This window comes from Rhea pennata, chromosome 11, assembly GCF_028389875.1.
Source record: "Rhea pennata isolate bPtePen1 chromosome 11, bPtePen1.pri, whole genome shotgun sequence".
Lineage (NCBI taxonomy): Eukaryota > Metazoa > Chordata > Aves > Rheiformes > Rheidae > Rhea > Rhea pennata.
The window spans coordinates 260,178-284,057 of NC_084673.1; the positions used below are offsets into that span (position 1 = coordinate 260,178).

The 23,880-nt window shown below is 45.8% G+C and overlaps 1 protein-coding gene across 1 annotated transcript in view; it reads left to right on the forward strand.

The window, feature by feature from the left end:
* Window positions 1–14,031, forward strand: part of MSN (moesin) — a 57,042-nt gene extending 43,011 nt beyond the window's left edge. Inside the window, exons 3-13 of the mRNA XM_062584385.1 lie at window positions 3,296–3,391; window positions 3,918–4,192; window positions 4,628–4,711; window positions 5,054–5,200; window positions 5,748–5,844; window positions 6,936–7,099; window positions 7,571–7,701; window positions 8,383–8,543; window positions 9,007–9,099; window positions 9,512–9,745; window positions 10,650–14,031. Coding sequence (XP_062440369.1) covers window positions 3,296–3,391; window positions 3,918–4,192; window positions 4,628–4,711; window positions 5,054–5,200; window positions 5,748–5,844; window positions 6,936–7,099; window positions 7,571–7,701; window positions 8,383–8,543; window positions 9,007–9,099; window positions 9,512–9,745; window positions 10,650–10,814 — 1,647 coding nt within the window. The 3' untranslated portion in view covers window positions 10,815–14,031. The remainder of the gene's footprint in view (window positions 1–3,295; window positions 3,392–3,917; window positions 4,193–4,627; window positions 4,712–5,053; window positions 5,201–5,747; window positions 5,845–6,935; window positions 7,100–7,570; window positions 7,702–8,382; window positions 8,544–9,006; window positions 9,100–9,511; window positions 9,746–10,649) is intronic.
* The last annotated feature ends 9,849 nt before the right edge of the window (window positions 14,032–23,880 follow it).

A 23,880-nucleotide genomic window follows, 5' to 3' on the forward strand; every position in this document is an offset into this window, starting at 1 on the left:
GAAGGGTGCTTGTGCAATGGCACAGAGTGTTTGAGTGTCAGTAAGAGCTAAATAACACTTACCTGCTAAGCGCCCTGTTTGCTAGCCTGCATAGAACTACTGTGAAACTGTAGATGTGCCACCAGTTCAGAGCTCCTCCAGTACTGTGGCTTCATAGCATTTTTCTCACACAAGTACTTGATTTGCTAGTGATATAGAAAGGGGGACAGACTATTTTCCTTTTCAAACAGGATATCAAGTGAGGTTCAAGATAGCTTTATGTGCTGTGGCATACCTGTATCACTTTTGTGTGGGTTCCACGCTTGCAATCAAGGATGGTGGTATATTTCATGGACTGAGAATAAGGGCAATCATCAGCCCAATACTGGTGCTAAAACTTACTTTTAGGAGGCCTACTTGTGGCTCTCCTGTTTTGTGGCAGCATGTAGTAGCAAGAACATAGAGGGGAGAAGGACACATGCTTTGGGAGAGGGATGGAAGTAGAGAAAATGAAGTCATGGAGACCTGGGAAAAGTGGAGTAGGAAAAATGAGAAGCAGGAGAACAGGTCACGTTTTCTCCTCTACACTCGAAATGCTTGAAAAGAATGGTAATATTCATGTGCTTAGGTTGTCTCTAAAAGATGAAGATGACATCTAGGTTACCTCCTCCCTGAAGGCAGAGGAAGAGGGACTTAATTACTTGGCAGGTGCAAGGGCCTTATCATAGATGGTCAAGGTACTGTGTGACAGCTAGAATTAAAGTTTGCCTGTAGTCTGTTGCCAGTTGAAGACTACACCTTGTACTGCAAGCTAAACACGAGCCTGGGACTGACTTAATGGCCTCCCTGGCAGGAGGAAGATGGCACTCTCTCCAGCCTAGAGACTAAACTTGGGTGTTTAAGTAGTCTGTGTTAAATAGTATTCTTTGTATTCCCTTATCCCCTGTGCCTGGCTTTCACCCGTCCATAGCTAATACCAATAACTGTTTGATTCTCTGAAACTTCTGTAGTTAATCTGGAATCTAAATGCTGTATGCCCCCAAGCAAAAGTAGACTGCTAATTGTGCTGCTAACTGCCAGTCAGATTCTTTGTGGCTGTAGAAAGCTTGATTGTCCTTGATTGTCCTTTTTTCCCCTTGCCAAAGGAACTAAATGGTCTCTTGAAGCTGGGATGGGAAGGACAGAGGAGGAATACCTTTCCTCCTTCCTCTCCCCTTGCTGGACAGAGGCTTCCTTCGCTTGCACTTACTTGGAAAGCAGCTTCAGATGAAGGCTAAAGGGGTCAGATCCATGCTTGGGTAACAAGCAAGAACGTGCCTCTCTTTACAGCGCGCGTTACCAGAGCAGGAACCGCATTGCTCTTCAGTGCGACTGCAGCAGTTTGGGGGCGTGATGTGAGTCTACAGTGCTGTCTCGCCCTTTCTGTCCAGCCCGTCGTTGTCGCTCTGCCGCGAATAAAAGCCCTTTTGTGCAGGGGCCGCAGTGTGGTGCCCTTCGGTTCCTTGGTGGCCGTTCAGCGCGTTGAGCTCCCCGGCTTAAGCTGCTGACAAATGAGTGAGGCAAGCAGACACATGCAGCAGTGGGGTTGAGCTCCCATCCCTTTCAAATGTTAATGCTGCTGGGAACGGAGCCTTTCTCAAGCTGCAGGGCAACCTTTCTTTGTTTGCACCATACGCTTTCAATACATATGTGGCAATTTCTAATGCTCCTCTGAAAGCCCCCTTAACTGAATGCATCCTACTGAGTGACACATACAAGTTACAAGTGAAGGTTTATCTGACCCGCTCCCGCCGTGTTTACTCCAGGCTAGAGGCAGTGCTCCAGTTCCTATTCAGATGACGGCAGGGTGAATGCTTTCACGGAGACCAGTAGGATGATGTGTACAGACTACCAGTCTTGCGTAGGTTTTGTGTGCGTATGTGCACTCCTAATGGCATGCCTCTGATGAAAGCTCCCTTTGCTTCATGTGCCTGAAGGGAGCAAGGGCCCAAGTGCTGCTTTGTCAGACTAGAAGAAATCTGACACAAGCCGTAAAGAATCTGACTAGCGATCCATTTGCAGGGAACCTATGTTGTTAATGTGTTGTGTCATGTCGATGCCATCGATTACATCAGAAGGGAATAGTGCTTCCGTGGGGTTCACTGAGGAAGTAATCTAGAAGGGGGGGAAAAAAGGGCTTAGCATAGAGACTGTATGAAACAGAGGGGCAAGGCAGCGCTAAATCCTCTTCTGCAACTTGTTGAGACCCTAACCTTCTGGTGAAGGGGAGATGTGAGCAAGCACAGGGGCTGGGCAGAGTGTAAAAGTCCTTTAAGTACAGTGTAGACCTTCTAAAAACAGATATGTGTTCTCTCTCTGCCTTCCTTGTCTAGTAATGAAGGTGACAGCTACATTCTGGGGGACAGATGAGACGTGTCCCCCCCCCCACACACACACTTTTGCACTGGTGTAAGAAGAATGTCCCAGGCTTCAGGAGGACTGTGGGGGAACATTGGTGTCTGGACTTGCTAAATCCTGTGGCACACCCCAGACTTGCCAGAGCACAAAGCTGTGGTCTTGTGTTTGTGAACACGCTCTACCAAGAAACTTCCCCCCCTCCTTTTTACCAGAAATAGTATTATTCTGCAGTAGTCCTGCCCTACACTGGGTGTGCTCTTAATGTTATGATATGTCTGTAAAGCCTTCTTAACTCTTACTTACACAGTATCTATAGTGTGCTAGGGCTGTGGCTAAGGAGAACGCTTCTGTGCCAGTACAGGTGATCCCTGTGGTGGCTCTTTGCCCCGATACAAGGGAAGTGTATTGACTTACTACAGTACCTCTTTGTGGTGCCACTCATTAAGCAGCTGCATGAAAAGCCTGTCCATAGTTGTAAGTAATGTACAAATCTCAGAATAGCACAGCCTAATAGGACATGCATCCCAGCAGTGTGATTCATGGCTTGCCCAGAAGTAGTGCATTTGCAGGACATGTGAGGGATGTACCTGAAAATGGAGCTGAGGTGTTAATTTCAGGCAGCTATTGCAGCTGTCAACCTGTTGCATCTCATTTTGGCTATACATATTGGCTTATAAATGGCTGAACAATATTCCAGCTGTGGCTTTTAGATAGCAAATAAACTTCAAGGTGTGGGAGACAAATGAATAAAATGCATCTCCCGCTTGGGACCCCTCATACTCTAGTATGTTTATATTAGCATAGTAGCAGGGGAAATGAAAAACTACAAAGGCCAGTGTCCTAATCTTTAATGTGCTTTCTGCCACTACTGAGCACAGCCCCTCTGGCAGGGCCTCCTGCTAATAATCTTTTTTTCCAGGTTGTGAAGACAATTGGTCTAAGAGAGGTCTGGTTTTTTGGACTTCAGTATCAGGACACCAAGGGCTTCTCAACATGGCTGAAACTGAACAAAAAGGTATGTGTGCTTCAAACTCTTACCTGTTTTGGGCTCCTGTCTCTTGGAGGACAGAGGCAGACTTAGTCTTCATGTCAGAGATCTATTCTTGCTTCTCTGCAAACCTGAAATACAGTAAAATTAATGAGTTGGCACTGCCTTTCTTCAGACTCCACCAAGGAAGGAGGAGTTATGGTTCCCAGTCTATTCTTCTGTCATGTAGTCCTGTTTGCTATCCAGGCAGACCTGTTATCCTTCCCTATAGTGCCTAATGTGTGCTCATGTGACCATCTTGATTGGAGAGAAGCCTGGAAAGTAGCTTATCTAGCAGTGATCACAACTTGTGGCAAGCCATAAATGCTATGGGGAGAAGGTGAGGAGAGGAGATATTTAACAGTAGAGAGCTGAAAATCCCTGCTTCTCTGCTTGTTCGCTTCTGCATTGGAAAGGAGGTTTTCTAACGCATGTTTGTCCTCTCTCTCTTCATAAACCTACTCCCCTCAGTGAAGGTGTTGCCTGTGAAATCTTATGAATTCTGTCATTCCAGGTGACAGCACAGGATGTGCGCAAGGAAAGTCCCCTGCTCTTCAAATTTCGTGCCAAGTTCTACCCGGAGGATGTGGCAGAGGAGCTGATCCAGGACATCACACAGCGCCTCTTCTTCCTTCAAGTGAAGGAGGCAATCCTGAATGATGACATTTATTGCCCTCCAGAAACAGCTGTCCTCCTGGCTTCTTATGCTGTCCAGTCAAAATATGGTGATTTTAACAAAGAGGTGCACAAGCCTGGCTACCTTGCTAGTGACAAACTGCTCCCACAGAGGTAAGTGAACCTATTAGTCTTAGAACTTCTTTACCCTAAAGGATTTGGGATTTTCTTGGTCTTGATTGGACTGTATAGAATGAAATCCAGCCTTGTGTATTTCTGTGAGCATTGAGACTGGTATTCACTTAAAAGCTTTACTCTTAAAGATCCTGTTGCTACTGAAGAAACTCTAATCAGATATGGTGGGAGAAGTTTTGAAAAATAAAAATACAATGGTACAAGAAGAAACACAACTGAGTGGGATTTGACAGACTATTACCCATTTCCCTAGGAAGCCTTGTAATAAAAGTATATCTTGGACCACCTATGTGATGGAATTGTGTGCCAATGGAGTACTCAAGGAAATGTTGCTCAGGAGTGATGTACGTAGATGTAGTGGCTGGTCTGAAACATCCCATGTGCTCTTCTGATGCATGTCCTATTCCTTTCTAGAGTTCTGGAACAGCACAAACTTAACAAGGACCAGTGGGAGGAGAGGATCCAGGTGTGGCATGAGGAACATCGAGGAATGATTAGGTAACTGATGCAGTATGAAGATGCTGAATGTAAAGTAGTGCAAATATGCTAGTGCAAAACATCAACATAAAAATTCACCCCTTACTCCAGGATGACTGTGGGCATTCCTCAGGTTATTCTGCTAAAGAATAACTAGGTTCATGTACCTCTACCCTTGCTAGTCTACACTGTTATATAGCAAAGCTAAACTTGCTGAGCTTGTCCACTGTTATCTTCCAGGGTGATACTTGGAACTTTTCCAGCTTGTTGCTGTTCTATCCATGTAGGAGGACAGTATCTTCTCACTCTAATGACTGAAATGGACTAAGAAAGGAATATCTACTTTCTTTTTGTATGTTGCAGAGAAGATGCTGTCTTGGAGTACCTGAAGATTGCACAGGATCTAGAAATGTATGGTGTGAACTACTTCAGCATTAAGAACAAGAAGGGCTCTGAACTCTGGCTGGGTGTAGATGCTCTTGGACTCAACATTTATGAGCAGAATGACAGGTAATAAAGCCTCTCTCTTTATCATTAGCTTCAGCTTCTTTCCAGTACAAAGGAATATTCAAAGTAATTTTTCTTTTGAAGTCAAATATCTTAAACTAAACCATGGGGAACCACAAATGATACCCTCTGTATTGTTGTTGACTGCCTTTTTGACACAGCCAGAAAGATCTGGTACTGCATAAACAGTTGATGTAAGGAAACGCTTTCATAAAACGTGTTGCTTTAGACCAAAAAATATAAGAAGCTGTCATATCTCATCAAACTTGCTTCACCTGCATCCAAAGTCTTCCTGCCACAGATACAGTCTTCAGTTACAGTTTTTATTAAAAAAAAACAAAAATAAAAATAAAAGGCAGGTGTTGAAGAACTGTTTCCTATGTTTGTAGTTCATGTTTACATGTCTGCAGTTTTATTTGCTGATTCCAGTCAGTATTGGAGTACTGAAATACAGTGTGGGCTGATTTGGCAGAATTTTAGGCTTTGCACTGTAGGTCAAGAATTTGGAGCGACTTGGGACTTCTAACTCCTTTGCTTTGCATTTTTGCAGGCTAACACCGAAAATTGGGTTCCCTTGGAGTGAGATCAGAAATATCTCATTCAATGACAAGAAGTTTGTTATCAAGCCTATTGACAAGAAAGCACCGGTAAGAAGCAACATCTGAACTAGTATTAAAAAAAAAAAAAAAAAAAAAAAACTTCCAATCCTTTATTATTGTTGAATGATCAGGCTTCTTACTGTATGTAATCTATTTATCAATAATATCAATGCTACTTACCACCTAATGTATTCAGGGCAGTATGCATGGCATGGGCCTAATAGCCAGAACTAAACTATCTATCTGCTAGGAGAGGAGAAGATTCTTCAGCTTAACCTTCAAAGTCAGTGGAAGAGGTAGACTCTTAGCTTAGGGTTTCTAGTTCTTTTAAGGTCACTCAGTTCTCTGCTGTTACAGTTAAAGATCTGAGGCATCTATGTTAAAGTGAATGCTTCCTATGCAGCCTGTTGGATTTAGTAGTGTGCAGGAAGGTCTTCTGCAGTTTTTTCCCTCAAGTGTAGTGTTTGTTACCCTGTTGGAAGCTGAAGCATCAGGTCATCATGTAGGGTATGCTAGGACATTTTTTTTTTTTTCCCCCTTCCAGACTTTTAACAGACATAATTCAGCTTAGTTTCATCTTAATGAAGACTCCTTAATTTTCTGTGTATCAGCTGATACCTCTGTTCTACTTCCTCTGGTCACTTGTTTCACTGCTGCTTAGAACAGCTGCTTGCTGCTGCTGTTGCACCTTGTTAACAGAACAAAGTTATTTATCCACAAGACATAATGTTTAATACCTGTTCTGGCAGAAGACAAAACATTACACTTCATGTGGTTGGCAAGACCACCGCATTAAATAAGCACGTGGGAGGAAAGGTGGGGCAATTTGTAGTTTCAGTGTGTCTGGTAAGCCAGCCCGTGATTGTGTTTGTAATAAAACTATCAGTCTAAGTCAATATGTACTCTACATACAAGAATGCTTTACAGTGAAGCACAGCACGCTGTAACAGCAAGTTGGGCACTTGTCCTCTGTGTATATTTATCAGGTTTCTGAAAGACAGAGGTCTGGTTACCACCACTGATAAATTAGATCCTGGTGAGAAAAGCTGGCTAACGGTTCAGGGTTTTGAGATATGTATTGCATTCCTTGTTTCTACTGAAAAGAAGTAAGTCTAATGCTACCATCTCCTTTTTCCAAGGACTTTGTATTCTATGCCCCTCGGTTAAGGATTAACAAGCGAATCTTGGCACTTTGCATGGGGAACCATGAGCTCTACATGCGCAGACGTAAACCAGATACCATTGAGGTGCAGCAGATGAAAGCACAAGCTCGGGAGGAGAAGCATCAGAAACAGATGGAGAGGTTGGTATGGTTCCATGTAACTTGAACTTGACTGATCATTGCACAGTAGCAGTATATGCTAGCAAAATTGCCAGCAGCACCTCGTTATTAATCTGCTTGAGCCAAAGATGGGGTAGATTGCTTTATGCTTTGGTGGATCTAACAGGATGATGGAAATAGCACTCATTATAAGGATGACCCACTGTCAGGCTCTAAGTTAAATATACGTCCATCTATTTGACAGAACTCATCTGAGTCTTGATACGAGGAGTTTTTCCTTGGCAACATTGCTGTTATGAGTGCCCCATGGAGATAAACGTCAGCAGAGCTTTTTCTTTCTGCATTTTCACTTTAAAGAGATACAGCTGGATTAAAGCTGATCAGCTCAGTGCTATAGTGCACATCTCTGGCATGCTCATAGCTTTACCAGGAAGTGCTCCAGTATGAGCAGTTGTTAATGCTAAACTGCATTGTGGCTTTCCCCCTCATCAGAGCCCTGCTGGAGAATGAGAAGAAGAAGAGGGAGTTGGCAGAAAAGGAGAAGGAGAAGATTGAACGTGAGAAAGAGGAATTAATGGAGAGACTCAAGCAAATTGAGGAACAAACCAAGAAAGCTCAGCAAGGTAGTATGGAGTAGTAGAGTATTTCCTAGATGTGTATTCTGAGTGAGAAGAGTTACTAAGTAGTAAAGCTAGTAGCATCCCAGAACCATTTGGCACTCTGGTGTTGTGTGCTAAGTGGTGTTAGGGCCCTGTTTTTGGCAGAACTGATTTAGCCTTCTGAAATTCAAAGTAACCTCTCAGTCTGCAACTGCTGAAGTACAGCTTGCATGAAAGAGGTGGCAGGCAGGTTGCCTCTGTGATAGCCAGAACACCTTGTAGCTGTTCATGTGCTGGCTTGAAGCTTTATCTTAGCACCTCTGTGAGAGGGAGAAGTTAGGAAGCATAGTACCTGTCACATCAGCCAGCACTCTGGTTCTTACTGTCTAATTGCTTGGCCAATGTTAAAGTGCAGTGTTATCTAGGCAAAATGCTGTATGCTTCTCTGCCTCTAAAGACACCATTTTGAGCTGGATACTTCACCACAAATCTTATTAGGCAAGTAATCTCCTGGCTTTGAACAGGCCTGTCTCTGAGTCTTCCAGCTCCAGTTGTACATGAAAGGGAGGAGGTAGGAGAATTGTTTGTGTGTCTCCTTTACCTACTCCTGTGAAGGGAAGCTCCAATCCTTGAGGTAGGGGTGGGGGCATCTTCTACTGCCATTCTATACTTGATCTCTCTTCAAATGCACTCTGTTTTCTTCAGAACTGGAAGAACAGACACGCAGAGCCATGGAGCTGGAACAGGAGAGAAAACGAGCTCAGGAGGAAGCAGAAAAACTGGCTAAAGAACGTCAAGAAGCAGAAGAGGCAAAGGAGGCTCTTCTGAAAGCATCCCATGATCAACAAAAGACCCAGGAACAACTGGTAAGTGGGTGAGCTGAAAATCTGGTAGGGAAGGTAGTGGCAGGGCAAGGATCTAAGCTCTCAGAGCTAAAAGGCTGTGATCATAGTGGGAGCCATAGTCTGGTTCTTTAATTTTTAGTCTCAGGCAGATGAACTTGTGCATAAATGCAAGTATATTTGTACAGTATATTTGGGTTGTGGTGTTTTTTGCACACTGTTGTAAGCAGTGCTGAGAACAGTTCTATGCTCCCTGATTGTTTCCCTGATTTGGGTTCACAGAAACGACACCTGTAGCTCTGGAAAAACTTTTTTTGGCTTCCTATTCCCTTGCATCACAGAGATACCAGTGGGACTGAAGTATACAAAAAGGCTTTCTCATTAACAAAAAGGTGTTAAAGATACTAATTTTATTTAGGACTTGGACTAAGCACTTCATTTAGCAGATACTTGGGTTTTGTCCCCACTAAAAGCATTTCTTTTGCAGGCTGCTGAGATGGCAGAACTCACAGCTAGGATTACGCAGCTGGAGTTAGCCAGGCAGAAGAAGGAGAGTGAGGCCCAGGAGTGGCAACAGAAGGTAAAGCAGAATCTGAACAAACAGCAATATTTTTTCTGAAGCTGCTCTTTATTCTGTTCTGTGACCTGCCACACTACACTGGCTATCTGCAAGCTTAAGGTAGTTGCAGATACACAGCTTTGTTCTTCCTGGTGGAATAAGTACACTGTTCTAATTCTAGGTAGAATTAGTTTGTCTAATTAGTTTGACTCATTTTCCATGAATTGTACCTCTGAAGTGCTAGTTAGCAGAAGGTTTTGCAAATGATTGATGGCTGGAAACATAACACTTCGGTGTGCAACAGCTGCAGGGCTTGCTGTATGTGCCTAAGTAGTGCTTCTGTGCATTCCTTCTGGGCAGAAGTCTTCTGCACTGCAAAGAAACCTTGTCTTCAGGTTTACATTGTCTAACCCCTGTGGTTGTCTTGCTACAGGCACAGATGGTGCAGGAGGACCTTGAAAAGACTAAAGAGGAGTTGAAGACTGCCATGAGCACCCCTCACGTCGCTGAGCCCATGCACTCTGAGAATGAGCATGATGATGAGCAGGATGAGAATGCTGCAGAAGCCAGCGCTGAGCTGCGGTCAGAAGCCACTATCAAGGACCGTAGTGAGGAGGAGCGCACCACTGAAGCGGAGAAGAACGAACGTGTCCAGAAACACTTGAAGGTAAAAAGTTGGCAGCAGAGAGAGCCCGTGTGTCCAGACGCTGCCTCTGACGTTCTTGCCATCAATGCAGCTGGCAGATATCATTGTAAAGGAAGAAAAGGATCATGATCTTGTCAATTAGTTTAGTAACTGCAGAAGAGTGGCAGATCTTGTCTCCTGGCACTTGACTTCCATTTCATTGGTAATAGTAAAGCATTTTCAAGTAGTGCCAAAAAGCAGCATCTGTCAGATGTAGCGTGCTTGTATGAGTCTTGTCAGCTGTCTGACAGCTGTAGCCCTGGCTGCAATGAATAGGAGGACTCAGTCCAGTTCCTAGCAGGCAGCTGTCAGTAAGTGTCTTACTAGTTTGCACAGCTAAACCCTGAGAGTAGCCCGATAGCTGCCCCCTCACAGCATGGGGGGAACGATGCTGCCCCTCCTTGTTGTAAGGATTGCCAATATTCTGCTGTTGACTCTTCCCAGTCATCTTGTTGTGCTGCCTACTACCTGCCTGACTGCAACAATTTTTGCTTATTCTGTCTCATGCTGTGGTGATTTTGCACAGGCAGATTGACAGAATTGTCTTCTGTCTTCCACAGTGAATTTTAGTTGTAGAAGGCTAGTAAATGCTCTATTTTGGCAAGATGATCTTGTTGTCTTTAGCGATCCCTCCACCAGACTTTCCCACTCCTCCTCTGAGGTGGGTGGACTTGACCATTTTTTTTTCTTGTGTTAGACAAAGATAAACAAGATAGGAGTACCTGATGCTTTCTCCCTTCAAATGTTAGGGAAAGATATTAACATATGTAAGTGAAATTTCCTATTTCCATGAGTATTGAATCTTTAGGAGAGCTGGACAAGAAGGTCTCTCCCTGCGAGTATGGCATATGCTTACCCCTTCCTGTCTGTTTCCCCTCCTCCAAAGGCTCTTTCCTCAGAGCTGGCAAATGCTCGGGATGAAACCAAGAAGACAGCCAATGACATGATCCATGCTGAGAACATGCGGCTGGGCCGAGACAAGTACAAGACCCTCCGTCAGATTCGGCAGGGCAATACCAAGCAGCGCATTGATGAGTTCGAGTCCATGTAAACTCTCCCCTGTACCTGCTGCCCTGCGCTCTTCTCCCCTCTTTCCCATCCTCTCCCATCACTCACTGGTAATCATGCTGCGCTGGAACCACTACAGAAGAGTGACCATGGTCTTATTTATAGAGTATTGGGCAAGTGCTGCAGTTCAGCAACAGAGGAAAAACCAACATCTACATCTTCCTGGGGGTGGCCGGGGAAAGTAAGCTCATACTGGGGCAAATTTGAAATAGCTTGGCTTTGAGTAAAATCTCACTGCATTTAGTTTTGTATTGTTTGTCAAAACAGCTGTGTTGCTGCTCTCCTACTGGGTAAAGAGGCCACCAGATACTTTGAATTACTTTGAGTAAACTGCAACAGTTTGACACCGTGCCTTCCTACTAACTTGCACAAACTTCAATATGAAGCTTAATGGCCAGGGTCTAAATTTTTGACTTTATACAGGGTCTGACTCATGTAGTTGAGAAGGGGAGGCTGGAGGTAGGGAATAAGAGTTGGTGATATAATACAGACTTTCTTCTAAAAGACCAAAGCTTTTGACCTTAAAACTGATGCAGACAAAATAGATAAACAGTGGTGTTAATAATGTCTTGTATGACCCTACTGGCATTAGCTTTTCTTTTTTAATGATGAAATTTTGAATTTCCTAATCATGTGGAGGCCTTTTGAATATTTCCACCGAAGTGTTTTGGACCATCAACTTCCTTGTTTTCCAGAAGAAGTATTTTCCTCTGGGTAAATTGCTTTGTTTACTGTCACTTGTCTGACTTGAATGTAACCAGTGGAGCAGAAATAGCTAAAGAACATTGCCTCCCATTTTGGGGTCACCAATGAAAACCTAGAGGGATAGGCAGAAATGCAAAGAGCTAAAACCTGTTGTAGCTATGTTTTTCCCTTGCTGTAAAACAGTATACTCCTAGTTGTGGAATGGGATTTCATATGTCTAGAAGAGGCCTTTTTAACAGATAGCTATTGGTGCCTTATGACTGTGTACAGATCTACTGTAGCTCAGATGTCTTTACTTAAACTAGACATAATCATAAAAAGTGATGAGCAGCTGGGGACCAAAAATTACTTTTGTATCTGGGTCATGTACAAGTTTGAATTTGTCTTCCTAGCTTCCGGCAGCATTCAAGGGGAGAGGGTCATGAAGCATTTATCCAGCTGGTGCCTTAATCCTCCCTAGCATTCTGCTAGCTCCCTGACTCAGATGTTTTTCCTTCCCTAGAAGGATGTGTTGCCTCTTTGCAGCTTTGAGAACAGAGGGCTCTGTTAGAAATAGACCCTAGTGGTGGTGAGGAGACTTGACCTGAAAACTGGTTTTAACAATTACCAGTGTCCTTGACATCTTGTATTCCAAGCTATCTGTTCCTGTCTGTGTAGTGGCTACCAGGATTCCTTTCCTTCCATTTCTGAGGAAGGAACAGCCATGTATGCTCAGGGCTGAATTGGAGTTTGCCTTGATCCTTCATAGAAGGAAATCTTCAACTTTAGAAGAGGCCTCTTACAAAGGGATTCCATCTAAAATGGAGTTCTCCTTTGCTTTGCCCTCCTTGAATTAGCTTGTACCTATAGGAAGTCATCAGGCTAGCCTATAGTTTAATTTCTTGCCTAGCATGATCCTGAATCTCACAACTTTCTCAGTTTTGTGGCTGCCTCGCTTGTCTCTGGTACCACTGTTAGTGGTGATAGGAGGAAAACATCTGAATATGCTAGAACTTTCAGCTCCCTACACTATGAGAAAGGTAAAGGGGAGTGTGCCAAAAAGAAATGTTCATGCCAGTGTTAATAAACTGCAGTATTTCCCCAAGAATTCCCTGGGCTGCTAGCAATAACCTCACCAGTGCTAGTTGTCTTTTTTTTTTTTTTTTTTTTTTTTTTTTTTGGTGTTTTTGTCTTGTTTTTTCTGGAGCAATACAAGAGATCCACACAATGCCAACCAACCAAACCTCTGCTAGGAGGATCACTTTGTGCTCCTTCTACATGTCCAGCAAAGTCACGTGGGAGCCCCCTTCTCTCCCTTAGATGCAGTGTGTCTTTGGCAAGTGGACCTGGGAAGCCTTTGGCTGGCCAAAAACACATGCTCCACTGCTTTGAATGTCGCCAATGAAAGATTGCAGTTAAACTTGTCAGGACTGATTTGCGTATTTCTTTACTGAAGGGTTATTGGCACTGGCTCTACAAGAGTCTCATTATTGGGGAACAAACAACCATTACACTTCTGTTCTGGTGCTTTAAAGCTGGTTCTCGGCACTTCTGCTCTGTCCCTGGCAACTACTGGTGCATCTGGGTGTGGGGGGAGGGGGAAGCCCTTATTGCATTTTAACAATTTCCTAATAAGATATACGGTGCCTGGAATGTGTTTAAATAATAAACCAGTAAACCTCTTTCTGCTTTGATGGGTGTCACAATACTGCTGAACTCATGTATTACAATGTTGGCATGACTTCTGTTTATAGAGTTTTTTTTCTTTTTTTTATTGTTCTAATTCCAACTGGTCCAATATAGGAATAGAACAACTTGTGCCAGTGAGTCCACCTAACTCCTTGTGTAGTTGTTTCAGCCCTGCCCTCCTCTTAACCAGTATTATCTTACAGTGGTATCTAATGATATTTGATTTCAATATTTCTAGCTATGCACAATTAGAAAATATTAGTCATGGGAGGGAGGATACTTTTATGGTCCCCCATCTCTTGGAAATGTATACTGTATTGTAAAGAGATGATATTTTGCAAGAAAACTAATGTAAGAAGCTTTCAGTATTACAGTGAGATTTCTAGACAGGTTCTTTTTTTATTTTTTAGAATACAGTGAGTTTTCCTTCCTCTCCTTGTTCCAGATCGATTGGATAAATACTCCTCTTGGGGTTGGGGGGACGGAATTACCTTATAAAATGTTTACCTGACTTGTGTGTGTGTGTGTGTGTGTGCGCGCGTGTGCGCACGTGGGCGTGCTTTTTTTTTTTTTTGTTTTTTTTTTTCCTTCCCCTTGGTTCCTGTAAATTATGTTAAGGGTTTTTTTTCCCTTTGTTTTGTGACCAATCTCTTTCCTAGCTTTTAATAAAGCATCAGTTTCTTGTGGGGTATTTCTTGGGTCCATGTGATTATCTGCAAAGAGCCTCAATATTAAAGTTTTTTTCCCCCCCTATTTGGAGGAGTTGTTAAAATCCATACCGTGTTCTTCCTACAGTGCCAATAAAGTTTAGAGAAATTCAACAGAAAGTGTCTGGATGATTGCTTAAGGCTTTCGCTGAGTTCAGCGCTGCATTTCCAAATTAAATGTCTTCAGTGTGGTTTCTGAATTAGACATGCCCCTGCTGAGCAGGCGGCCGAGGGGGGAGACGGGCTCTGGCCCTGCTGCCAGCGTGCTCCCAGGGCACCTGGCTGCGCCTAGCGGGAGCCCAGCGGCGAGGGGGGGCCGGGCTGTGACGCCCACCTGGGTCCTGCTGGAGGGGGTCTCCGAGCGCCGGCTGCGCGCTGGGGTTTTGGCCTCTGCTGCTTTGCCCTGGCTGTCTCTGCACCTGCCTTTCCTGAGGACTCGGGACCGGGTCCAGTGGAGGAAGAGCGTGGCTGCTCCCACATTTCCACTCTCTGGAGACGAGGATTAATGAATCGTGATCTTCATTCCCATTTGCTTCCCGCGTGGATGCGGAGAGGGGCTTGTTGCACCACCTGTGCCTCACGCTTGCTGCACTGCAATAAAGCAGAGTTTTCTGTCAAAACCTACGAGTGCTCAGAAATCTGCTGCCAGGAGAGAAACTTGTAAATGTTTGTATATGCTTATAGACAAATTCATGTTTCTTTAGAGACATGTAAATGTTCATATTTCAGAAATTACATGTTTCTTTAGGCATTTACATGTCTAATTACATTAAATTTACCTTGTCTCTAAAGTGTGGATCAAGAGAGGATTTGTAGTCTCTGTCAGGCTTGGAATGGCTTCATTTTCTGTAGGAAAGAATGAGGAAGACTCACTTTCCAGCATCCCCAAATGCTGAAGACCACAGGATGAACTACATGTACACTTCATTCTGCTGTACTGCCACCTCCAAGTGAAGGTTAGTCTGAAGAGGTTGCTCTTGCAAATGGTACTCCACACTTGTTTCCAGATGGACATTTTCCAGCTTGTGCTTACATTTCTGGGCTCTTTGAAGACTGTGTACATGCAGGTGGATTACAGTTCTGCACTAGTGTCCTAGGTTTCATTGCGTTCCTTTGCCTGTGTCCGTAAATACTTAAGATGCTTAGTAATTCCCCCAAAATAGTTGGATATAGCTATATTCAATCTATCTTTGAAGGAGTGGAAGTGCAAAATATTAATGGCTGAAGGCTGCTTCTTTGCAGTTAAAAAAGAAAAAAAAAAAAAAAAAAAAAAGAAAAAAGACAAACCCTGATTCCTCTAATTTCTTGGAAGATATTTGGTCATTTGCAGATTAAAAGTTTGTGTTTAACCTGCACTTTGTGTGGATAGCTTCAGCTGGATTTACTGTTCTGTCTGTGATGCACTTCAAGCCTAATCCAGGCTACAACTGTAAGTGCTGGGGATCGAGATACTTTTGTCTGGGGGACAGGGGCAAACCAGTGGATAAAAAGCACTCGGGAGAGCTGGGACCTGCGATGCTGCACTTTGCTAGGGTCTGAAATGTGGCTTTGTTAAGCAGTGCTACTTACTAGGACCTCTAATATAAAGAAGAGCCAAAGTAACTCTGTGGAGTCACATCTCTTTGAGATAAATCTGCCTGATGGACTGATGGTTTTGGCACAGAATATTTAATCCCATTGCTCAGAGTGCAGTGCAGCGATGAGAAGTGAGAGTATCTCCTCTCCTCCTGATTGCTGTTTTCCTTCTCTTGTTTTCACTTTCCAAGATTGGGAATTACAAGGGATTGCTCCCCAAGTTTTGATTTGTTTTATGAAGTCCTGTAGGTGTTGCTCTAGCTGGATGACAACCTTATTGCTCGCTTCCTCAGATAAATGTGCCAGGAGGGAAACACAGGAATTTCTGCAGTGACCTGGTGTTAGATCCCCCGTGAGCAGATAAGCTGGATCTAGTCTTTTGGCTGCTTCCTTTTTCTGTGCTGAACAATAATAGGATGTAAACACGCACCGAAGCCAAGCTTATCAGTTCAGGTTAACTAGTATAGGATACTGCTGTGACAATTTAGAAAAGTATTCTAGGTGAAATTTTACTCTCATCTTGTAAGCAGAGTACCCTTTAACTTTTGATAACATTATCCTCTTGAAGTCCATTTTGGGCTGTGGGAATGACAAGAGTAGTCTGAGACACCAAAGAAGCTTTGTTTCCCAGTTTCTCCTGTTTTTGCTGTTATTTGTACATGCTACCTGGCTTCAGAGTGGGAGGCTGAATTCAGTCTCCAGGATCTCATACTGCAGTTGCTCTCTGTCATTAAATAGCTGCCTCTGTTGTTTTCCAGCTCCTGGCAAAGCTGGATAATGCAGTGTACAAGGTAAGGTATGCTGGTCATAGATTGTTGCATGGCAACTGCTTGAGCATCTACAAAGGCAGAACATCTTCCAAGGGGAAAACCGAGAATAACTGCAATGTAGCTTGTTTGCCCCATGCAGTCAGTGTGGCCACTCTCTTGAGTGCTACTTTCTCAGCTGCACATAACTTGATCCTTGTGCACACAATCTGAACGCCTGATGCCAGTGTTTAACCAGAACACTTAACAACTGGCAGAGAACAGTGGAACGCACCTGTGACAGGCGACACCTCGGAACTGCTGCATACCTTCGTGCAGGCTGGCACCATGTGACATTTAGCAATGTCTCTTCCGTTGCAGGAAAATCAGCTTGTTTGTAAGAAAAAGAATCTCATCCTCAGGGCTTCGAGTCTTAGAGAGAGTCTGGCTTTTGTCTTGCAGGGATCTACAGCTCTTGTTTAAATGTGTTGTGGACAAGGATGCAAGTGTCTAGTACCATATAATGCTTAAATGAACATCTAATGCCAAGTGACAGGTTAAGCTCTAGTAATTTTAACAGGGACTGTCAGGACAGAGAACAGGATGAAAAGAGGAGGAAAGAAAGAGAGAGGTGTCAAGGTAAGAATAGGGGTGAGACTGGAAAAAAAAGACATATTGGAAGCTTCTGGAAAGGACTAAAATGCACTTGCTCCGAGTAGGTTTTAATCCTATCAGTACAACTTTCTGGTGAGCAGAGCTTGTTGGAAAATTACAAGTCTATTGCCTCCAATTGCGATCTTTTGAAGAAATACAAGCCAGGGTTGCTCCTCCATCAAGATTGAGGGAGGGTCAGAGGCTGTGGAATATCCCAGTCTTGCTGCAGTGAAGGCTGTCTGTACCCCACGGGGGGTGCACAGGCAGTGTCCATCCATCTTCAAAGCATCCTTGACTGGCTGAAGGAGAAGCATCTGCTGCTGTGAATGAAGGACATGGCGAGGGCACTGTAACTTCATGTGGCCTTCGCCTCGCCAGGCAGCAGCTACATCAGCAGGTGCTGGGGTAGCTGCTGTCAGAAGCCGTGTTGTGAATTCATCTGTTTCCTTGCTGTGGCATTAGCTCATCTCTGATGACGGCTTTATTGTCCTCTTGCTTTTACTGCTGAAGATTTGTCTCTTTTTTTGGTAGCCTCTTTGGAGGCTGATAAGCATTTAGAGAAAGGTCAGAGCAAGCAAATTGTAGACTTGTCTGACAGATGTAGGAACTGAGGCACAATGTTTCAAACATGGGTGAGCAAGGAGCTCCTGGCCAAATTCAGACAGAAGAAGAAAGTATGCAAAATGTGGAGGAGGGGACAAGCTACTTGGGAAAATTATAGGAATGCAGTCAAGAGTCTGTAGAGATGCTGCGAGGAAGGCTAAGGCCCAGCTGGAATTGAGTCTAGCAAGGGATGTTAAGGACAACAGGAAGGGCTTCTTCAAATACATCAGCAGCAAGAGGAGGACTCGGGAAAATGTGGGCCGCTACTGAATGGGGCCCTGGTGACAAGCGATACAGAGAAGGCAGAATTACTGAACGCCTTCTTTGCTTCAGTCTTCACTGCTAAGGGCAGCCCTCATGAATCCTGCAGCCTGGACATGAGGGAGAAAGTCTGGAGAAGGGAAGACTTTCCTTTGGTTGAGGAGGATAGGATTAGAGACCTGGGCAGGCTAGACATCCAAAAATCCACTGGCCCAGATGGGATGCACCCACGGGTACTGAGGGAGCTGGCAGATTTGTTGCCAGGCCACTCTCCATCATCTTTGAAAGGTCCTGGAGAACTGGAGAGGTGCCTGAGGACTGGAAGAAAGCCAGTGTCACTCCAGTCTTCAAAATGGGCAAGAAGGAGGACCCAGTCAACTATACGCCGGTCAGCCACACCTCCATCCCTGGAAAAGTGATGGAACAGCTCATTCTCGATGTCATCTCCAGGCATGTGGAAGAAAAGAAGGTGATCAGGAACAATCAGCATGGATTCACCAAGGGGAAATCCAGCTTAAGCAATCTGATAGCCTTCTGTGATGGAACGACTGGCTGGGTAGATGAGGGGAGAACAGTGGACGTTGTGTTCCTTGACTTCAGCAAGGCTTCTGACATTGTCTCCCATAACATCCTCCTAGATAAGCTCAGGAAGTGCGGGTTAGGTGAGTGGACAGTGAGATGGATTGAGAACTGGCTGAAAGGCAGAGCTCAGGGCGTCGTCATCAGTGGCGTGGAGTCTAGTTGGAGGCCTGTGGCTAGTGGAGTCCCCCCGGGCTCAGTACTGGGTCCCATCCTGTTCAACTTTTTCATCAGTGACCTGGATAAGGGGACAGAGTGCCTCCTCAGCAAGTTTGCTGATGATACCAAGCTGCGAGGAGTGGCTGACACACCTGAGGGCTGTGCTGCCATTCAGAGAGACCTGGACAGGCTGGAGAGTTGGGCGAAGAGGAACCTCCTGAGGTTCAACAAGGGCAAGTGCAGAGTCCTGCACCTAGGGAACCATAGATAACCCTAGGCACCAGTACAAGCTGGGGGCTGACCTGCTGGAGAGCAGCTCTGCAGAGAAGGACCTGGGAGTGCTGGTGGCAGATTGACTATGAGCCAGCAATGTGCCCTTGTAGCCAAGAAAGCCAATGATCTCCTGGGGTGCATTGGGAAGAGTGTTGCCAGCAGGTTGAGGGAGGTGATCCTGCCCCTCTACTCAGCCCTGGTGAGGCCTCATCTCGAGTACTGTGTCCAGTTCTGGGCTCCCCAATACGAGAGAGACATGGAGCTACTGGGGAGAGTCCAGTGTAGGGCTACAAGGATGATCAGAGGGCTGGAGCACCTGCCCTATGAGGAAAGACTGCGAGAGCTGGGCCTCTTCAGCCTGGCGAAGAGAAGACTGAGGGGGGATCTTATCAATGTGTACAAGTACCTGCAGGGAGGGTGTCAAGGGGACGGGGCCAAACTCTTTTCAGTTGCCCCGTGTGACAGGACAAGAGGCACTGGGCAGAAACTGAAGCACAGGAAGTTCCGCTTGAACGTGAGGGGGAATTTCTTCACTGTGAGAGTGATGGAGCCCTGGAAGAGGTTGCCCAGGTAGGTTGTAGAGTCTCCTTCTCTGGAGATCTTCAAGGCCCGCCTGGATGCAACCCTGTCTAACTTGCTCTAGGTGACCCTGCTGAGCGGGGAGGTTGGACTAGATGATCTCCAAAGGTCCCTTCCAACCTAACTGATTCTATGATTCTATGAAACCTTCTCTCCAGCTGTGATCAGTCAGTGTTGGAGACCAGCACAGATGGATGCACGCCCCATGTCTGGAGGCTCGGACTCAGCGCGCCATCCTGGGCAGCCTCTGTGTCTGCCCATGCTAGGCTGGGCTATGTCAGCTTGGCTGTCCTGAGTGCACGGTGTCCTACCTGCTTGTCTTAGCAACTTGTCCTGTAACAGGAAAGGGTGATTAATGGATTTTCAAGGGGATGATGGGAATGGGAATTTTGTTCAGTGATTTTAATCTTATGTATGTAAGCTGTCTATCTAGCTATAGGAATATTTGTGCTGGTTGAGGGGATGGGCTCAGGAGAAGGTCAAGGACAGTCCATTTTTTGCTACTTAAGAAGGAAAGCATGGCTCTAACAGCCCTAGTTATGCCTGGGTCTGTGTGTCTGCCACTCTAATTAAAGCTCCCCAGGCTTCAGCCTCAGCAACAGCACAGGCTTGTCTGGCTACCTCTTGGCAGCAGCAAAGCTTGTGCAGCTCTGCCTAAACAAGAGCACCTCTTTGTCGTAGGTATGTGTTTTGTCTACCTTCCCTTATCCTTGGAGGCCAACCTGGAATCCTTTCTCCCTTTCTACGCCCTCTTGTGCCCAGACCATCTGCCCTGGCACTGACCTGGAGGAGAGTGTGGACCAGCCCTGCTTGCTCCAGCTAATGCCAGAGCCACTTCTGCGCTGGGAGATGGAGCTAGCCTTCCGCTGTGTCACAGCTGACATCAAGACGCTGCTTCCTCAAAGCCCCTCACTCCCCTCTGGGTGTTTTTCATTTGGGAGTTGCACTGCTGAGCACATGGATTTTTTTATCAAATGCTGATTCAGCTGGTAGTGAATTCATTGATTCACAAACCCGGAACCACAGCATCACTAAAACTACATAAATGTATATATTAATAACTTCCTGATTAAACCAGGATTTTCATGTGCCTTCAGAGTAGGCTAATACAGTAATTTTTAAACCTTCCCTCCAGGGTCTCTTGGAAACCACAAGGTTAGTAGAAGAGCTCTTCTGGTTAGAGCTGTTTGTACAGAGCGTCCTGCGTCTGAAGGAACCGCTGCAAGGCTGCCGTGTGCTGATTATGCCTACGTGTCTGCTGAACATGCCCATAGAAGGACTGAAACGCGGATGGTGGCCAGCAGAGCTGAGTCTGGTATCCAGGAAGCCGGAGTGTGCTTCCAGCTCCGGAGGCTGCAACGCTGTTGAGTAATTTCTCGATGGATCAGAGAAGTGCTGTTTTCAAGCTGATTATTTCTTGTACAGGTCTCGGGGATGGGGTGGAGTTAATGGCACCTTGCAGCCTGTTGTGGACATTTGGGCGAGAGTCCCTCAGCCGAGTGAGGAGGGGGGGATTGTCCTTGGTAGTGCACAAGAGATTGAGCAATGTATTGCAGGGTAGAAAACCACTTCCTTCTAGTGTGCGCCGAGATGTCGCCGGGCGCATAGGCGCAGCCGCTGCATCGAGGGTGGAATGTGACATGCTGGTGGGCAAGGGTGTGTGCGTGCCCTGGTGAACATCTGGCTCCTGCCAAATTTCTGTGAAGCAGAGTTTAGGATTCACTTCAATTGTTCCTGTCTTGCCCTTGAATCATGTGCTGACCTCCAAAGCAAGGCTTTGAGGGGCTTTTTCAAGGCACAAGGCTTTTTGTTTGATTGGTTTCATTTTTTTTTCTTTTTGGTTTATTGAGGTTGGGGGGCTTACAAGGCTCTCTGTTTGGGCCCTGGGCTAAATGAGCAAAGGCTTGCTTGGGAAAGGCTGCATTTTACCTCTAGGCTGGCTGCTAGGCAGAGGCACAGGAGGGAGAAGGAGGCCTTGCTTTGCTCCTTTGCCCTCCATTTCAAAGACCTTTAAACAGGCTCCCAGCACCCAGTATGGGGCCCTATTTGCTCCCAGCCCCAGGGAGGCTGCTCCTGCTTTAAACACAGGACAGCTGCCCCCCCTCGCGCTCCTGACTCCCCTTGGGATCAAGTGTGATGATCTCTGCTCCAACATTCCTTGTGGCGTTGGCCCCTCTCCCATCTGGTGGCATTGACCTGTTACTCGCCGTGCTCTGAGTTCCAGGCAAGGAGAGGGGTCAGTGCCAGGCAAACACATGCGCGTCCTTGCTGTGAGAACTGCTATGCATATATCAGGCGTATCTCTCAATTCAAGGTTTGCTGGAGAGATAAGGCGCATGGTGGTTTGTTTGGATGTGCTCTGGCCCCTTTCCTTGCGTCTCTTGTTGCAAGCCTGGCTTTCCTTTTGTGCAAATGGCCGGGAGACAGAACCAGGCCACCTATGACTTCCCTCAGTGGTGCCTGGGAAGCGGAGGGAGGTCTGGACAGAGTCTCTCAGCAGCACAGGCTGCCCAGAGTCTATTTTAAATTCAGGGTTTAGTTGAGGCCCAAGAGTTTGGGTTTGAGGCAGCCTGTAGATGAGAGCAAAGCAGCTGGGACAGCTGGTCTGAGAGTGAGGGACTGCAGAGCAAAGACATTGGCTGGAGCTGCTGTCGGAGGAAACCAGCTGCTTGCCTCGCTGCCAGTTCTCCTCTGCCTGCCTGCAGGGCTCAGCAGTGGCATTTTCAAAAGCTGTTCTATAAATGATTTGAATTGGGTAATTTTTATATTGGTTGGGGCTGGTGCATTAATTTCTGTGGAATCTCAGCCACCCTGGGCCGGGCAGTCTGACGCGCATCCATGCCTGCCAAGTGGCTGCTTTGCTTTAACGTCGTCCTCCTACAATTGCCTCCTGGCAGAAGGCCGCTTTCTTGCCATCACTCAGCTCAGAAATGGCATTCACACCACATTAAAACCCTAGTGATACTCAGCAGTTCATCTCGTGCTCCCTGTGCTCACAGAGCTGCTGGTGTGGACAGAGCTGGCGGGGCGCATCCTACAGCGAAGCGCGTGTGTTGGGGAGGGGGGTGCCGTGAGTCGTGGCGGCTGCAAGGCTGGCGTTGCCGGCTGCTATGCCCGTTGCACACGAGCTGGAAGTGCCGCCTGCAGCTGGCAAAGGGCACGAGGAGACTCTCGCTGGTGACGCCCTGCAGATCTGGCTGTGGAGCTGAGGACAGCGCTTTGCTGCTCCTTGCACTCCGGTGGTGCTCCGTGTTATCTCAGGTCGTACCCCTCCGCAGCAGCAGGCTGCCGGCTCCTCTTGCATGCCTCCTCGTGTCGGGACCGTCCTGCCAAACTTGCCTCAGCAAAAGGGAAGCAGAGAGGAAGAAAATAAGCCTCTGTCAGCATTGCTCTCCCTGATGCAATGGGCACACAGAGAAGTGGGCAGGTGATTTTATAAACTGGCTGGGATTCCCCTCAAGAAAAAAATATTTTTCTTTTTTTAAATCCTTCATATCATTTCTCTCCACATAAGCCATTTGGTAGTGTGTTTGAAAGCTTGGACGTTTCCCTTTAAAACTTTCTTGGACGGAAAACTGAGATTTTCTTCTCTTAACCTCCCCCCCCCCCATGGAAAATGCTTGTTTTCCTAATGTCTTTGATGTTTTTCTCAGACAGTTTAACCATTATCTCCAAACCTGAAAGCTTTGGGTAGAAAATTTTTCAGAGTGAAAAGTCAAAAATTCCCAATTATCTCCAAAGCTAAGAGTTCAGAGGGAGTGAGAATGTGTGGAGAGGAACATTTTCCAGCAATATCTCAGTCTTGCATTGTAATTTCTCTCCCTTGTAGGGGCTGATTGAAGTGTCCAGCTCCAAAGGTTATACTGTAGAGTAGCTTATACAGACTACTAGTGTCGTCCCCTTCCTCACCACTCCCTGGGATGGCCTGCAATTGCTTCTTAGCAGAAGGCAGCTTTCTTGCCATCTTGAGACATCAAAAAAAAAAAAAAAAAAAAAAAAAAAAAGATTAAAACAAGCTATCAAACAGCAAATCATTCATTTGTTATGGGGGGGGCAATCTGGACTGCTGAGATGTGTGCTATTCCAAACTTCACTAAAAAATGGATTGAAACTGTCAATCCGTTTGCTACCTCTTTTGCAGCAATGGCGCCTCCTCGATCAGGAGCAAATAGATTTGCTCTGGAGAGGAGGCCAGACTAAATTAGTGTCACTGCTTCTAGGAATAAACTAAGGAATTTTCTTATCTGGAAGTCTCACTAAAACTAAATATCAATTAACATGAAATGAATTATACTTGTTTATGCTTCTGTTGCACTTTTCAGCAGAGGATTTAACCAATAAACAAACCATGGCTTGTTCTCTCCACCATCCCGCAAATGTTCCCATTTTACAGCCGGGAACTTGCAGCATCGGGGCTCACAGGGACGGGGCTGGACAACCTCCGTGTCAAGAGCAGAACCCAGGTGTCCCACACTCACGATGCTGCCTGAGGCGCTGCACCCTCCTCCCAAGGCAGCAGCATCCAGGCACTTGCTGCCCC